At 46.9% G+C, this 18,056-nt stretch overlaps 1 protein-coding gene across 5 annotated transcripts in view; it reads right to left on the bottom strand.

The window, feature by feature from the left end:
- Positions 1-18,056, bottom strand: part of FBH1 (F-box DNA helicase 1) — a 50,790-nt gene that overhangs the window by 6,649 nt on the left and 26,085 nt on the right. For 4 of the 5 annotated variants that reach the window (XM_061638055.1, XM_061638060.1, XM_061638057.1 and 1 more), the window contains 10 exons: positions 14,865-14,952; positions 13,055-13,141; positions 11,062-11,198; positions 9,467-9,566; positions 9,248-9,372; positions 8,018-8,078; positions 6,537-6,731; positions 5,961-6,095; positions 3,063-3,169; positions 277-408 (listed from right to left, as the gene is read on the bottom strand). In XM_061638055.1, coding sequence (XP_061494039.1) covers positions 277-408; positions 3,063-3,169; positions 5,961-6,095; positions 6,537-6,731; positions 8,018-8,078; positions 9,248-9,372; positions 9,467-9,566; positions 11,062-11,198; positions 13,055-13,141; positions 14,865-14,952 — 1,167 coding nt within the window. The remainder of the gene's footprint in view (positions 1-276; positions 409-3,062; positions 3,170-5,960; positions 6,096-6,536; positions 6,732-8,017; positions 8,079-9,247; positions 9,373-9,466; positions 9,567-11,061; positions 11,199-13,054; positions 13,142-14,864; positions 14,953-18,056) is intronic. The other variant, XM_061638056.1, reaches the window with a different exon arrangement.

The raw sequence follows: 18,056 nt of genomic DNA, 5'->3' as shown, positions 1-18,056 counted from the left end.
CTAAACTAATGCTGAAACAAATGGCACAATAGCGGCACAATGTGAGAGAATACAAGTGCGACAGCCGTCATAAGAATGGAAGGACTTACAGAGCAAAGATAAACTCCAGAACAGGTCAGTCACTGGTATGTATAATGGGTTGGAACAAACTTCTCCAGTTCTGTAGGACCAGTCAACATTTTACACAGGGGCTACCAAACAAGGAATGGGATAGGGTGGTGAGCTATCTTGTGTCATCTGCTCAAAGCTCTCACTTAAGTAAGAAGGGAGACATACGTAAACAAAAGGCATTTTCTTCATGGTGAGGAGAGATTCGCCGGGGATGGAGTTGCAGCAGCCCCGCGCTGAGCACCAAACCGTCGCCTCCTTGCAGACTTCGCTAGTTAATTCAGGCCGTAAATAGTACTCCTGGAGACAAAAATTAAGCTGAGATACGGAAGAAGCTTGGAAGCCGTGACTGAGAAACATAAGGCAACAGGGGTCAAATGCGGCCCTCCAGGTCTCTCAATCCGGCCCTCGGGACTCTCGCCAGGACACACACCCTCCTCAGCCACACCCCACACTTGCCCTCCTTCAGATCCTCACTGAGTGTTTATTTGCCAGGCCAAAATGTGCCCTTCAACTCTGGCAGTGTCCTTTGCTTGCCCAGATGGAGAAGAGGCACGTGAGTAGGGGTACAAACTACCCTACCCTACAAAGGCGCAAAAAATCCATTGTTTGTGCTGCCCGCTTTTGCCTCCAACCCTGCCCACCCCCCTGGCATGTGGCCCCCAGAAGATTCCCCAGAGGGGAACGTGGCCCTTGGTCTGAAAAAGGTGCCCATCCCTGTTTAAAGCAGCAAGGAATACTGCAAAGGCTTGACAGCCCACCCATTTATAGCCCAATCCCTTGCATCTGTACTCAGAAGGGAGCATATCACCCCTGTGCTTTATCGACTCCACTGACTCCCAATTTGTTTCCGGGCCCAATTCAAAGTGCTGGTTCTGACCTTTAAAGCCCTAAACGGCCTTGGACCAATGTACCTGAGGGACCACTTACGCCCATATGTACCTGCCCGGGATTTAAGATCATCTGCCTCGGGTCTCCTCTGCGTGCCTGGAGTGAAAGATGTTAGACTGACAGGCATGCGGGAGAGAGCCTTTTCTGCTGTGGCCCTGAAGCTTTGGAATACCCTACCCCAAGAAGTCCACTCTGCTCCCTCCCTGTTGGTTTTCCGGAGACTTCTGAAAACGATCTTGTTCCGGAGAGCCTTTGGGAGGGACTGAAGGTAGAGCCTGACACTGATTTTATGCCTTCTATGTTAAATTTTACCTTTGTAGTCCCTTTAGTATCAATCCCTATATATATTTGTGCTCTGAGAATCAAACTTATTTGCAACACTGAAGATAAATACCAGAGAAGGATCAGTGAACTTAAAGAACGCCTTCTTCAAAGAAGATATTCTCCACATATTATGAATTGCAACATTCACCAAGCCTCCATTCTGTCCAGAGAAAACCTCCTCCATCATACTGAGGTGTCAAAGAGCAGAGAGCAACGGATTCCATTTGTGGTAGATTTCCATCCAGCATCTCCTAACTATCACTGAGCAATCAGGGAGAGCTACCCGCTGGCAAACTCTGAACATCTTACCAGAGCCATCAGCAGGCCTCCTGTTATCGCATTTCGCCAACCTCCTAATTTGCGCAGACTGTTGGTGACAGCTGTGCTTAAGCCACCTATCACCAATCCTGGGTCTCATCCTTGTCACTCCAAACACTGTATCACCTGTGTGTACCTCAGGAAGACAGCCACTTTTACAAGCACTAGGACAGGCAGGACCTATTACATCAAACAGAACATCACCTGCAGGTCCTGCAATATAGTTTACATCATCGAGTGCAAAAGACCAGGATGTCATATCCAATACGTAGGAAAGACGACAACGGACCTACACACATGCTTCAGGAACCACAAGTCGGCAATTTTGACAAAAAAAGTGGAGCAACCAGTTGCAAAGCATTTTAACATCGAGGGTCACAGCCTGTTGGACTTTTCCATTACAGCGATGGAGATGCCAGCAGATCCAGCAGCATTGGCTAAAAGGGAGAACTTTTGGGTTTACTCTCTGGACACATTGGCACCACATGGCCTGAACCTGGAGGACAGTACCACCACTACTCAGCTTCTGCAAAGGAAGCCCCTCTGAGCATTCCACCCTCAAAGCTCTATAACTGCCACCTTGGTAACAGCATTTGTATGTTGGCAGCTGAAACGTTTTGTTAATATAATCAAAACCTCTGTTTGGTTAATCACAATTACGTTTGTGTATATATATATTGTATTTTATGTGTTTTAATTTATTTTAATGTTTTTGTGATTTTATTGTTTACAATTTTATTATGTACATGTTTGATTTTATTTTTGTAAGCCACCCTGAGTGCCCTATTATAGGGTAGAATGGCAGGATAGAAATATTTTAAATAAATAAATAAGCATCCGTAGGATTTTTATTTTTTTTTAGAAATCTATGCACTGTCCTTCAGCCACACTCCCAGGGTGCAGATACATATATAGAGAACCATCTGACTGGCCCCAGTGAGAACAGGATGCTGGACTAGATGGGCCCCTTTGGCCTGTTCCACTAGGACTCTTCTTCTTAGGGTGCGCCAACTGCACCCTGTCCTGGATAAAGCGGATATGGCCACTGCTGCACATGTTTTGGCCACGTACAGATTATATTACTGTAATGCACACTCCAGGGACTCAGAGAGGGTCCCCCAGCACAAACTGGAGATTGAAACTGGGACCTTTTGCACGCAAAGCAGGTGCTCTACCACAGAACTATGGGCCTTTCCCAAAAAAGAAAGCAAGATGCCAGTCCTCATGATTCTGACGGGCTGGTTTAAACAAGAAGATAGAAAGATGCCTTATACTGACTCAGATCCTTGTTCCATCTAGCTCAGTATTGTCTACGCTGACAGGCAGCAGCTCACTTGAGTCTCCGACAAGAGTCTTTTCCTGCAGAGCTGATGCCCTAGCACTGATAGGAACGCGGCTCTTCCTCTTCCCCTTCAACTCACCCCAGCCAGTGTCAGAAGATGGGTTAGAAATCTTGGCATGATGAGGCGTCTCTTGGCACGGGTGACGGCAACATACAACAAGTTCCATTCATCATCGGGGATCACATCTGAAATGGGACAAAGGCAGGAGGCAGATCAGGAATGGAATGCCAGTGGCAAAGCTTAGTGAGTATCTCTCAGGACAAGTCTGTTTGGATGTTATCCCACCATCATGTCCTGCTCGGGGGCTTCCCTTAGGCATCCGACTGGCTTCTCTGCAAGAACAGAATTCTAGACCAGTTACACCTCAAAGACCTCAGTCTCCTTAAAGACCCCAGTCTCCTCATTACAAAGATATGCAAGTGACTAAATGGTAAGTCCCACGATTCTTTGGACACCAAGCCCGGGAGATACTGTGTTCAAATAATCATATTCACTAATAGGCAAAAAATCTTCCAAGCTACACAGGAAGCGGATTGGACTGTGAAAGACCAACCCAAATTGTATTTTGACAGATTTGTAGGGCAGTACAATATCTCAGAGAGGAGGTCAGGTCTCCTGCTCCCCTGGTGCATTCACTATAGCTGCCCAATTTCCCTGCTTTTTAAAGTTTGATAGAAATATCTGTGGGCTATAGGTACATTCTTAAACCACAATGTTTTTTGCCTATTAGTGAATTTCCCTGCTTTTTAGTCCGGGAGGTAAGAAATGGGATCCTGTACAAGTTTGCTGAGAATGGATTGATCATTTGCATGCTTACTGAGTTCAGTGGGGTTTACTCCCCTGCAATCATGCTTAGGATAGGTGAAACTGACCACAGGGGATGGGGAAGGGAGGAAGGGGAAGGAGCAGGCAGGAGGGGGAGGGTAGATTTGATCATTTGCATGTTTATTGAGTTCAGTGGGGTTTACTCCCCTGCAATCATGCTTAGGATAGGTGAAACTGACCACAGGGGATGGGGAAGGGAGGAAGGGGAAGGGAGCAGGCAGGAGGGGGAGGGTAGATTTGATCATTTGCATGTTTATTGAGTTCAGTGGGATTTACTCCCATGCAAACATGCTTAGGATAGGTAAAACTGACCATGGGGAGGGAAGCCTGGAGCAGGCATGGGAGGAGGAAGAAGGGACAGGGGAGGAGAGGAAGAAGGGAGGACGAAGGGAGAGGAGAGGGGAAGGAGGGAAAAGGCAGGTCTGATCATTTGCATGCTTATTGAGTTCAATGGGATTTACTCCTGTGCAATCATAGCTACCTTAGGTAAAACTGACCATGGGGGAGGAGGAGCGGGAGGGGAGAGTAGAGGGAAGGAGGAAGGGGGAGAGGGGAGCAGAAAGAGTGTGAGGGGGAAGGAGGGAACTAGAAGGGGAGGGGGGAGGGGTGAAGGAAGAGGAAGGGAAGGGAAGCTTTTCTCCCATCTTTTTATTCTACAGCAGGCACATATATTCTCCCACCCAAATTTAAACTAGAGCTGTCCCTGGCCACATCCACACCAGACCTTTATTTCACTTGAGACACTCATGGCTTCTCCCAAAGAATCCTGGGAAGTGTAGCTAGTGAAGGGTGCTGAGAGTTGCTAGGAGAGGCCCTGTTCCCCTCACAGAGCTTCAGTCAGAGCAGCTGACTGTTAAACCACTCTGGCCGCTGGAGCTCTGTCAGGGGAACAGGAGTCTCCTCTCAGCACCCTTCACAAACTACACTTCCCAGGATTCTTTGGGGGAAGCCATGACTGTCTCAAGTGAAATAAAGGCCTGGCCTGCGTGTGGCCCCCTGATTAGCCAAGCCCAGCAGCTGTGAGTCTGGCTTTTAGAACACAAACAGTTGCCTCTTACTGAGCATGCCCGACATTATCACTGAGTTCAAGCCAAAATTTCTTAAATTAATTAAAAATCAACTAGGCATTTTTTAAACTTTTAAACTGCAGAAGATGAAGGTCAGTGTATGGGGCAAGGTCAGTAATAGGATTACAGGTACTCTGTGAACATGGCTGATTTATAATTAATTTCAACAGATTATGAGAACTTTGACAGAAAAAAGTCCAAAAGGAGTCTGTTTTTTCTCTCTCTTTTTACACTTTGAACTCTCGATTGTCTCTGACTGTTTTGTGTATCGCCATGAAAATTTAGAGGGTTGTTAAGAAAGCGTTTCTGAGTTCAGGACTATAAGTTTTGTAAGGTTTTGTTTTGAAATGAGCTTATGGGAAATATCAGAATGGCATGGGGGTATTTTCAATTTAACATTGCGGAATGCGAAAAATCCATGCTGACTATAGTATACAGCCAGTCTTGTGGCTGTATAATTACGCTTTGGTAACCTCTAGATTAGACTACTGTAATGTGTTGTACATGGGGATGCCTTTGAAGACAGTTCAGAAACTACAGCTAGTGCAGAACACAGCTGCTAGATCAGAAACTAGTAATAGTAGTAGTATTTTAATAACAACAACAATAATAAATTTTATATCCTGCCCTTCCTCCCAGAAGGAGCTCCCAGAAGGCAGCAAACAAAACACTAAAAACACTCTAAAACATCTTAAAAACAGACTTTAAAATATACTAAAACATTTTTAAAAACATCTTTTAAAAGCATCTTAGAAAGCAGTTCCAACACAGACGCAGACTGGGATAAGGTCTCTACTTAAAAGGCTTGTTGAAAGAGAAAGGTCTTCAGTAGGAAACTACAGCTAATGAACATCATAGCTGCTAGATTGTTACTCAGAACAAGAGCCACTGTGGTGTAGCGGTTAGAGTGTCGGACTAGGTTCTGGGAGACCAGGGTTCAAATCCCCACTTAGCCATGAAGCTCACAGGATGACCTTGGGCCAGTCATTGTCTCTTAGCATAACCTACCTCACAGGATTGTAGTGAGGATAAAATGAGGAGGTGGGATAGATATGAAGGGGATGAGGGGGAGTATTTTCCTTACCGGTATGGAAAACAGGCATCCTCTCCAGACCGTGCCGGGCAAAAGGGACACTCATACCACTCACAAAGTCATGAGCTACTTGGACAGTGTCGAATTCCAGCCCTTTGGCCTTATGTACGGTCCCCATGACATAATCTAAACCATGCAAAGCCAAACATCAACAGGTCACATTTATAACAGAGCGATCCAAGTACTTCATATACATGATCCTTGCCATCTTGGAAACAGCCCAGCAAGGTAGGCATGGATTAGGATCGCCCCTGATCCAGCACAGAAGTGGACACCTGAACAGTGCAGGCACCTTTTGCTCTGCCACTGAGCTATAGCCCTTCCCAACAGTAGATGTAGCAGCAGGGGAGAAAACACCCTTCTCTGCCACAGGCCCTGGAGAGTTGCTGCCAGTCAGAGCAGATCATACTAGGTAAAGCGAACCAATGGCTTGCCTTGCCATACGTGGCTCTTTCTTTTACAAGTTCACTGATGAGCCTGTTCCTGTTTTGTTTTTATCTTTATTTAAAAAATCCGCCACTTTATTACCTCTTTTTGAAAGCAAAAAAAAGTTGTGCACTCCTTTACCTGCAGTCTCTGGAGCAAGCACATGACATCGTGATATTCTTTCCACCAGCTCCGGAATGCGGTCTCTGTATTTCTCCACTATCGCAATCTTCATCTCCAGCTGCTTATCTTCAGCCTTTACTGCGTAGTCCTTGATGCCTGCAAAGCCCTTCTCAACCCACCTCTTCAAAAAGGGGTCCTTCACTTCGAGTTTCACTGAGAACGCACCAACATGGACAAAGCAAGGAAGGAAATAAATGATATCAAGAACACTAGGCTGTCGCTGAAAATGGCAGCCCCGCAGGGAGCTCCACCTTCCTCCTACCAGTATTTGCAAAAGGAAACAGGAAGAGGCAACTGGCTGGCTGGCAGACAGTTCATCAATGGATCAACTGATCCACTCTGCCTGCAGCTTCTTTTGCCTGAACTAGCCTATCCGTTCATCTGACATCCTGCCTTGCATCTTCCATGGTCTGTCCTTTGCTTGGTCCTTCTGCGTGGATCCCAGTCCACACTTTGCTTGGTCCTGGATCTGATCCTGCCTTGTCTCCGAACCGAGGCCCATCATGGTCAAGTTCCTCATCTTACATATGTTACCAACTAGACACTGGACCAGCTTACCTTAGTCCATAAACAAGCCAGAAGCACGGGCCCCATTCCTGACACAGTCGCCAGGTCCACACATAACGCCAAGCCATGGTTTGTTTACCAAACCATAGATTAGCCATGAGTTGTCCCACAGATACTCCAGTGAGCGTATGGATCATCAAACAAGCCATGACTAAGAAACAGTGCTGAGGTTACATATAACAACAAACCATAGTTAAAACAAACCAAGGTTCATAAGCCAAAAACAAACCATGGCTTCAGATCATGGTTGACTGGCAGTAAACAAACCAAAGTTAAGCCACTGGGGAGGGTTCACACACAATGCTAAGCCGTGGTTTAATAAACTATTAGTTTAACAAGACATGGTTTAGTGTTAAGCCAGATTCACAATTATGTATAAGAAGAATTTATTTGAAGTAGATGATGCACATGGGCCCTACAACAAAATGTTGCAGTTTGGAGTGCTCCTGTTCAGCGTGCCAGCCAGCCATGCCTTCTATGAGGATGCTCCATTTCATTCCCAATCCCACTTAATTTTCCATTCCCCCTCTTCAACCAATACTCTGCTTTCTGTGATCACAAAACAGTATTTGTTGGGCTGACGTGAGATGATTGTTCTTGCTCCCTTAGGTTATTCGTTTGTGCTTCTGCGAACCTTAGGGCTCCCTCAAGCATGCCGATACCTCCCTCTCATCTCCCAGAGGCCCCATTTCAGCAACAATTCTGTCGGCACTCACTGGCTGAGTTTGCTTCTAGAAGGAGCAAATGCACTAGTACAGCTTCATGCTTCTGGAATTATGTTGGAAGATCACAAATGCATTTAACGGCCTGACTTTCCCCAGATTAGACAAGAGACTCAGAAAGAAACCTCATGCACATGCCAAGATACTCACATTCAGGATGGAGGAGCTTCCAGATATCATGAAGTTTGTCAAGGCCAAAGGCTGTAAGCCCCTATCGAAAAGAGAAAGCTTTGAGACATCTCTATTTTCTGCTTATAAATTCTGTGCCATGGATGCACTGAATAATCCTGTGCTAGTCACTTACTGCTGCACCTCTGTGTTCCTCCATAAAAGAGGGCCAATGTCCTCTAAATAGAACAAATCCTATCCATCCATTATGTACAGCTGACTGACCTTGTACGGAACTTATTGAGATGGTGCTACAGATAAAGCGTCCCCAAAACCAGATCGCTCTGGTGTGTAACTGGCCCAGGAATATGTGAACTGTACTTCCCTTCCTCCCATTCTTGGTGACCCTATGAATAGGATTTTCATGGTAAATGGTATGCAGACGGGTTTACCATTGCCTCCCTCTGAGGCTGAGAGGCAGTGACTGGCCCAAGGTCACCCAGTGAGCTTCATGGCTGTGTGGGACCCTTGGAATACAAGGCTCCAAATAGAAAATGGAAATGGACTGCCTTCAAGTCAATCCCGACTTATGGTGACCCTTTGAATAGGGATTTCATGGTAAGCGGTATTCAGAGGGGGTTTCCCATTGCCTCCCTCTGAGGCTAAGAGACAGTAACTGGCCCAAGGCCACCCAGTGAGCTTCATGGCTGTGTGGGGATTCGAACCCTGGTCTCCCAGATCATAGTCCTACACCTTAACCACTACATCACACTGGTTCTTATATAAGGCCAGCAGGTCCAAAAGGTGTATATTGAAATGGAAATGGACTGCCTTTGAATCGATCCCGACTTATGGCTACCCTATTAATAGGATCTTCATGGTAAGCGTTATTCAGAGGGGGTTTACCATTGCCTTCCTCTGAGGCTAGTCCTCCCCAGCTGGCTAGGGCCTGCTCAGCTTGCCACAGCTGCACAAGCCAGACCCTTCCTTGTCCACAACTGCCAGCTGGGGGGCAACGGGGCTGCTTGGGACTATGCAGCTTGCCCACGGCTGCACAGGTGGCAGGGCACGTCACCCCTGAGCAACCCACTGTGGGGGTGATCTTTAGCTGGCCCTTGACACCCAGGAGACACGAGCGGGGATTTGAACTCACAGACTCCGGACTCCCAGCCAGGCTCTCCTCCCCACTGTGCTATACCAGCTGTTGCTCCAAATAGAACCCCAACATAATTTATCTCACCCTGTAGGTAGCTAGTTGCACGTTGCACTTACCCCAAGCAAGTGTATTTTAGCCGGTAGTTCTCCACTGGTAACATTCACGGCATCCTCGAAGACAGTTAGGTTGTACCGGGACAGGCGAGCCACTTTTCCCGTCACGCCAACCCCGCTGACATCACCTGCCAAAAGCATAGCAAAGCGTCTGTCCCAGACTGAACCAAGAGCAAAGAAAGCCTTTTTTAAAAAGCAGTGCACCTGGGCTGAATGTCTCACCCTCCTGGTTGCCGCCCACCAATGTCTTATTTCGAACTTTCTTGCAGACATCCAGAATGGTAGCACCAACGTAAGCTATTTCGGGACCAAACCGGAAACTCTGCAGAAGTGAAGCAAGGAAGAAAGGGGAGGGGGTGGTACTGAAAAAGAGACACTCAAGAAACTAGACCAGATTTCCCCAACCTGGCGCCCTTTAGATGATTTGGACTTCCACTCCTATCACGGGAAGTACATAGCCACTGACATAGCCTTATCCTCTTCCATGAATTTGTCTCATCCTCTTTTAAAGCCAGCCAAGTTGGTGGCCATCGCTGCCTCCTGTGGCAGCGAGTTCCACAGTTTATGTGCTGAGTGAAGAAGTCCTTTCTTTTGTCTGTCCCGAATCTCCCAACATTCAGCTTCACTAGATCACAGAATAGTAGAGTTGGAAGGGGCCTATAAGGCCGTCAAGTCCAACCCTCTAAGATGACCCCGAGTTCTAGGGTTATGACAGGAGGAGAAAAAATTATCCCTCCCCGCTTTCTCTACACCATGCATAACTTTATGCACATCTGTCATGGCTCCCCCCCCCCCTTTACTTGCCTTATTTATTTATTTATTGCATTTATATACCGCCCCATAGCCAAAGCTCTCTGGGTGGTTCACAACAATTAAAAGCTTTAAAAACAAATTTAAAAAACACATTTTTAAAAGCAATTTAAAAACACATGCTAAAATACCTGGGAAAAGAGGAAAGTCTTAACCTGGCGCCGAAAAGATAACAGTGTTGGCACCAAGCACACCTCGTCAAGAATATCATTCCATAATTTGGGGGCCACCACTGAGAAGGCCCTCTCCCTTGTTCCCATGTTTCTAAACTTTTTCTAAACTAAGAAGTCCCAAATGCTGCAACCTTGCCTCATAGGGGAGTTGCTCTAGATCATAAGAACATAACAAGAGCCTGGCTACTGGATCAGGCCAGCGGCCCATCTAGTCCAACATCCTGTTCTCACAGTGGCCAGCCAGATGCCCATGGGAGGCCCACAAGCAGGACCTGAGCACAAGAGTGTCATTCTCCCTTCCTGCCATTTCCAGCAACTGGTATGCAGAAGCACATTGCCTCTGACTATGGTAGCAGAGTACAGCCATCATGGCTACTAGCCATTGATTGCTCCTTGATCATCTGGGGTGTAGATTTCTACTGCAGGGGTGGGGAACCGCAGGTGGAATACAGGGGTAGAAAGCGGCCCTCCAGGCCTCTTCACCTGGCCCTTGGAACTGTCCCCAGGCCACATCCTGCACTGGCCCTGCTTGGCACCCAAAGTATTTTTGCCTGGACCAACTGTGTCCTTAAGCTCTTGTAATGCATCTCGCTTGCCTGGATGGAGCATGTGTAGAAACTGACCTAGTATACAAAAGGCATTATTTGCCCCGCCCACATTTGCTTCTGGCATATGGCCCTTCGAAGGTTGACCAGAAGGGAACATGGCCCTCAGGCTGAAATATGTTCCCCCCCGCTCTACTCTGCACCCCTAGCCAGCTGGTCTCCCCCCTCCTCCACAATTCAAAGTGGAGGCACCTCACCTAGGCTGAAGTGAACGGTTGCCCAGGCTTACCTGCGTGAGGTAGAAGATGTGGGTGTGAGGCACTTCAGACATAGCGTTGACAGCGCCCCGGAAGGTGTAGATCTGCTGGTGCGGGTCTCCTACTAAGACCACGCCACACTGCTGGGAAAGGACGACGTCCATGATCGCTACAGGAAGAGGAATGAGACACGCAGAGGCTGAAAGATAAGAGAAGCCTTCCACTGCTTTGCAAGCAGAAGGGCCAACGTTCAGGCCCTGGTATCTCCAAGAGACCCCGCCTGAAACCGTGGAGAGCTGCTGCCATTAAGTGCAGACAATACTGTCATAGATGGACCGATGGTATGTTTCAGCCTAAGGCAACTTCCTATGTATTTCATGCAGACTGTGCTGAAATTTTCATGGTACAGCAGAGCGACAATGGACATCGAGAACTGGGAAGCCTTGGTCCATGAGCGTCCCAATTGGAGGCCAGCCATTATCAAAGGTGCTATGGACTTTGAAGAAGCACGAGTACAGGGCGAAAGGGACAAACGAGCTAAGCGGAAGGCACCTCAAGCAAAACCTCATTGTGACTATCTTCCATCTGGAAACCTATGTCCTCACTGTGGGAGGCTGTGTGGATCTAGGATTGGCCTCCACAATCACCTACGGACCCACCGTTAAAGACCTTGTCTTGGAAGACAATCTTACTCGGCCACGAGTGATCACCAATGAAATGAAAAAAAAAGAATGAAAAATGATGCCATTTCCTATCTGCCAATCCTCTTGAGTGCCAAATAAACAGGCTTTTCTCAAAGAGAAGCCCATCTTCTCAAAGAGAATACCATCTTGGCTGCAAGACCCTCTCCCTGCTTGCTGGCCTCTTTCCACCTGGCCTGGAAGAGTGGGGCCTTGACTGACTGCAGCTGTAAAAGGGATCACTACCTGAAGATGCCAGAGACCACCTTGACTGTGGGGTGTTGTTTAGGGGCTTCTGTTTGGGTAAAAAATTAATTTCTGCTGGTTGGTTTTTTGTTTTGCTGTTATTGGGATCATGCTTCTGTATTTTATTGTTGGGTTTTATTAGGAATTATAAGGATGTATCAATTTATTGTATGTTTTTAGGATGTTTTTGTTAATTTATTGACCATTTGAATTTATTTCTTACAGTGAGTTGTGTAACTTTTTTTCTGTTCATGTTGTGAGCCGCCTTGTGCATAAATTGTTATGGAAAGGCGGCATACAAATAAACAGTGATGATGATGATGGTGATCAAATGAGCTAAGCAAAGGAAGAGGTGGGCTACATCAGCACATGTGGCTGAGGGCTGAACAGCCACTTCGGTTCTGAAAAATCCCCAAAGTCCCTTTACTACTTGCTGACCAGAACATCACCAAGTAGCAAGCAAGCTTCTGAGTCCACCAGAGCTCTTCACCAAAGGCGGATGTTAAGCAAAGCGAAAACGGACAGGGAGAGAAAAAACTGGCTTCGTATTGAAGGCGTAACGTCCGCATTGGTCAAAAATGATTTTTTGGTGTACAGGCTTAGAAGGGGACGTGAATTTGGGGGTCATCATGAAGAGCACCTGCGCTTCTGCATTTACAGCTACACCACGGACTGGTGATGGTGGGGACAGCAAGCAGCAGAAGATACCCTTGGAGGTGGGCGAAGTTTTCACCAAAACAGCAACTTCCGTAGCATACGGGTGAACCATAAAATACCAGAAGAGCCTGGCTGCTAGATCAGGCAAAAGGGAGCCAATCTAGTCAGCATCCTGTTCTCACAGTGGCCAGCCAGATACCCCAAAGGCGAGCCAGCAAGCACAGCCTGTCACTGCAAAACTGCATGCCCTCCAATCTTGGCCTGTCTTGGCCAAGCACCAGCCACAGCAGACTTCACCTGCAGATTTCCCCACCATTTTAAAGGAAGACAACGTGTTCACCCCTCTTTCTGCGATCCCCTCCAAATGACTGCCAAAATGGGAGGGCTGCTTTCCATGGGGGATTCCCACACACATTCCAACGTGGCCCATCACGTGACTCACCAGGGGTGCAGTCTTGGGCCTCGTCCACGAAGATGGCGTCATAGTAGGAAAGAGAAGGCTTCTGAAGCTGCCAGAGCTTCAAGTACCCTAGAAAGGAAGATAAGATACTTGGAAATAATAACAGTTAATCAGGGTACAATACAATACCACACACATTTTTGAAGCCTAAAGGTGCCTCTACACTACAGCAAACCATAGCACCCCTTTGGAATTTCAACAAGGACACAAATGATCAGCATAGCCCCAGGAAGAGTAAAATTCTTATTTATTTTATTTATTTATATTGCCATTTCATAATGAGAAGACATGATTCACTAGAAAAGACAATACAGTAAGGCCCCGCTTCTCAGCGCCCCGCTTTTCAGCGTTCCACTAATACGGTGCCAGTGGGGCGATCAGCTGGAGGGGGGGCTGGAGCTCCCCGTGCTCCAGCTGATCTCACCGGAGGAGGGGAAGATCAGTTGTAGAGCACTCCAGCTGATCTCCTCCTCTTCTGGCACAATCAGACTCCCGCACTCCAGCTGATCACGCCGGAGGAGGGGAAGATCAGCTGTAGCGCACTACAGCTGATCTCCTCCTCCTCCGGCGTGATCAGCGGGTTAGGTTCCAGATCCCCACGCTACAGCTGATCCACTTTTTGGCAGTTTTCGCTTTTCGGCAGGGGTCTGGAACCTAACCTGCCGTATGAGTGGGGCCCTACTGTAATGCTGAGAAAAACAGAAGAGAGTAGAAAAAGAGGAAGACCAAACAAGAGATGGATTGATTCCATAAAGGAAGCCACAGACCTGAACTTACAAGATCTGAACAGGGTTGTTCACGACAGATGCTGTTGAAGGTCACTGATTCATAGGGTCACCATAAGTCGTAATCGACTTGAAGGCACATAACAACAACAAATATTGCCATTTATAGACCGCTGTACTGTCTGAAAGATCTCAAAGTGGTTATTTTTATGTATACTTAAGTATACCAGTTATATTTATCAAAATGGTAAATTCTTGTGGACTAGCATCTCTTATGGACTCTTTATGGTGCTGGCTGAGCCTTGCAGAGGAGTCTCTGCTAAGGATATCCAAGTGACCTGGAGATGCACTGTTTTTTGATTCTGAGAGCATTAATTAGTTAATTTTTTTTAAAGGCTTACTCCCCCCCCAAACTCAGATTTCTGAGAGGGGGCGGACAATATGCACAAGACACAGAATTCAGTCTTCTGGTGATCTCAGAGCCAAACCAGAAGCAATATTAAAGTAACTGGGAGTTAGAAACACTTGCCAATCTACTTCAAATGCTAAGTTGGGGCTGGTCCATTAGAGAGAATGGGGCACAGCCCCACTGTCAATCTGCCCTCAGCCTGCTGCCCACCTGTCTGCCTTCTTACTTGCTGCCAGTCCAGGGGGTGTCACTGCCTGTCAGCTTCCTCCCCCCGAGTCTCAGTGTTACCTTTGCAGAACTCAGCAGGGAGGTGGATGGGGGCAAAACTAGAATTACCTGGCTCCGCCTATCGTTGGCTCTGGCTCCACCTGCTGTTTGGGCTCCCTGCCTGCCACCCCACTAGTGCCAATGGGCACCAGCCACCAGTACTGCAATTCCACTAGCAGATCCGAATCTACCTTCCACCACCCCCTCTAGATCTTGGCCTTTGTTAACCTTGACTGCATGAGTCCCTAAAGAAGCCTCTGCTCCTTCGCAGACTAGACACCCGCTGCCTCCCAGACCCCCACTGCCTGCGGGAAGTGAGTACAGGAACGTAGGCACAAATCAAAGCAGGGAGCACAGCGCAGCCTGTGCCCCCCTCCAGTCACCCACTTACCATCGTGGCTCATCTTGTATGCCATCTCCCTGGTTGGGCTGAGCATTTTCATATTGGCCCATATTTGCTTTGCTTCTTCAACAATGACCTAGAAGACAAAGGAAGGTCAATGCTGCTTTGCTAAATCAGGCTAAGGAGGCAACATGCCAGAGCCAGCGTAGGAAGCTGCCCTATAACCAAGTCAGACCCACTGATCCATGCAACTCAGTACTGTCTGCATTGACTGGCAGCACCTCTCCAAGGTTTCAGATCTACCTGAAGATGCTGGGGATTGGACCTCGGGCCTTCTGCATGCCCAGCAGGCACTCCACCACTGAGCTACAGCAGCCACCGTGTGAAGGCAGCTGCTGATAAAGGGACTCGCCCGGTTGCTAGCAGAAAGCAGCTATTTTTCTCTTGCAAGTTGGACTTCCCTGGGACCAGAACAGTCTTCCTCAGCCTATTGCCCTCTAGACCCATCACTCTCATCATTGAAGACAATTGGCCATGCTGGCTGGGGCTTGAGTCCAAAATCTCTGGAGAGCACCAGGTTGGGTTTGTTGAGAGGTGGAGAACTGGGGCTGAGTGGCAAGCCAGATCCTGGGCTCCCCCGCCCCATGGACCACTCTGACAGGCACCAATATTACAGTCGTTTCGGAGCTCAGTCGAAACTAATCTCCCTGGGCATTTTAAAAGTTTTAAAACTGATTTATTATTTTTGTTGTTGCTATGTGCCTTCAAGTCAATCTCAACTTATGGCGACCCTATGAATCAGCGGAGAGCCATTGTGGCAAAGTGGTTAAGGTGCCGGACTACAACCGGGTTCAAATCCACACACAGCCATGAAGCTCACCGGGTGACCTTGTGCCAGTCACTGCCTCTCAGCCTCAGAGGGAGGCAATGGGAAACCCCCTCTCAATACCACTTACCATGAAATCCCTATTCAGAGGGTCGCCATAAGTCGGGATCGACTAGAAGGCAGTCCATTATTATATTATGAATCAGCAACCTCCAACAGTATCTGTCGTGAACCAACCTGTTCAGACCTTGCAAGTTCAGGTCTGTGGCTTCCTTTATGGAATCAATCCATCTCTTGTTTGGCCTTCCTCTTTTTCTACACCCTTCTGTTTTCCCCAGCATGATGATCTTTTCTAATGAATCATGTCTTCTCATTATGTTTCCAAAGTATGGTAACCTCAGTTTCACCATTTTAGCTTCTAGTAATAGTTCTGGTTTAATTTGTTATAACACCCAATTATTTGTCTTTTTCACCATCCATGGTATCCACAAAGCTCTCCTCCAACACCACATTTCAAATAAGTTTATTTTTCTTTTATCCACTTTTTTCACTGTCCAACTTTCACATCCATACATAGAGACTAGGAATACCGTGGTCTGAATGATCCTGACTTTAGGCTGTTCCAATTGTTTATAGCTGCCTCTGTCTTAGAATCATAGAATAGTAGAGTTGGAAGGGGCTTACAAGGCCATCGAGTCCAACCCCCTGCTCAATGGCGGAATCTAAATCAAAGCATTCCCGACAGATGGCCGTCCAGCTGCCTCTTGAAGGCCTCCAGTGTCAGACAGCCCACTACCTCTCTAGGTAATTGGTTCCATTGTCGTATGGCTCTAACAGTTAGGAAGTTTTTCCTGATGTCCAGTCGAAATCTGGCTTCCTACAACTTGAGCCCATTATTCCATGTCCTGCACTCTGGGACGATCGAGAAGAGATCCCAGCCCTCGTCTATGTGACAACCTTTCATGTACTTGAAGAGTGCTATCATACGATAATGGTATTTTGTTGAACTGCATTTTTTTTAATGATTATAGTTAAATTTGCACCCTGATCTCCATGGAGATGAAGGGTAGTTTAAAAATATGTTGCATAAATAATATCATTAACCAGCAGTCTCAAGCAGAGCAAGAGAGCGACTCTGTGTCTTTGGGTGCCAGACAGCTGCCAACAGCTTCAGGTTTCCAGTGCTTCCAGATGCTATCAGATGCCAACTCTCCTCAGCCCTACCCAGCATGGCCAGCGAAAATGGGTGATGGGAGTTGGAGTACCAACAATATCTGGAGAGCATTGCATTGGCTACCCCTGTTCCAGCTCAACCTGATAAGAATCTCTAAATGGTTTACAATAAAAAATGAAACATTTGCTTCAACTTGTCTAAAAGTACAAACAATAACATGCAATTAAATTCTCCCCAAAACTAAGGAGGAACAGAATAAAACTATGTATCAGGGGTTCCCAAGCTGGGGTCCGTGGACCAACAACGGTCCATGACCTTCGTTCAGGTGGTTCATGGCGTGTCTGTGGATTTGTGGCTTGAAGACGGGAGACAGCGCATCCATCACTTTAAATATTCATAATGACTTTTAATTGCATTTAATTGCTTCTTTCAGTTCTTGTATTGCAGTTTGAATTCTATGGAATGCCGACTGTAACACAATAAAACATAATATGCAAGAACTAAAAAAGCAGTAAAAGTACAATGAAAAATTGTACAGCATGTAGCGCAGCACATTGGAATGGCTACAACATGCAGAAAAAAATTATTAAGTGGTCCGCCAACACCCTCAGCAATTTTCAGCTGGTCTGTGGAGAATAACAGTTTGGGAATCACTGTTACATATCGCAGATAAAACTGAGCAATCCATAAAACAAAGAATTAAAAATTAAGAGTCAAGATTCCGGAAAAAACTCGGGTAAATGCAGAGTTTCTTTAGGAGGTATTTGAAGGCCATTCCCCTCTCTGCCTCACAAATCCTTGAGGGAGGGCATTCCAGAGGGGATGGGTGCTGTCATTGAGAAGGTCCGCTTCTATGCAGTTACCAAGTGACAATCTGGACACGGAACAAGCAGCAGGCACTCTTCTGAAGACTGGCTTGGTCTGCACCGGGTGCAGGAGATCTGCTAGGTATCCTGGTCCCAAGTTGTTTAGGGCTTTAGATGTCAGCAACAAAACCTTGAACGTGGCTCAGTAGCTAACAAGCAGCCAACACAGATCTTTCAACCCTGGTGTAATATGTGTAAATCTGGGTGTCCCACTAAGCATCCTAATAGCTGCATTTTGCATTAGCTGCAGCTTCTAAACCAAGTGCAAGGGTGGCCCCACACGCAGCACATTACAGCAGTCAAATTGTGAGGTTGCCAATGCATGAACCAAGATGGCAAGGCTATCTATGTGGATTTAAGAGTTTTCTTTCTTT

Source organism: Rhineura floridana, chromosome 8 (assembly GCF_030035675.1).
Source record: "Rhineura floridana isolate rRhiFlo1 chromosome 8, rRhiFlo1.hap2, whole genome shotgun sequence".
Classification (NCBI taxonomy): Eukaryota; Metazoa; Chordata; class Lepidosauria; order Squamata; family Rhineuridae; genus Rhineura; species Rhineura floridana.
Note: the sequence above shows the minus strand (reverse complement) of the source record. Positions and strands in the feature narration are given on the sequence as shown.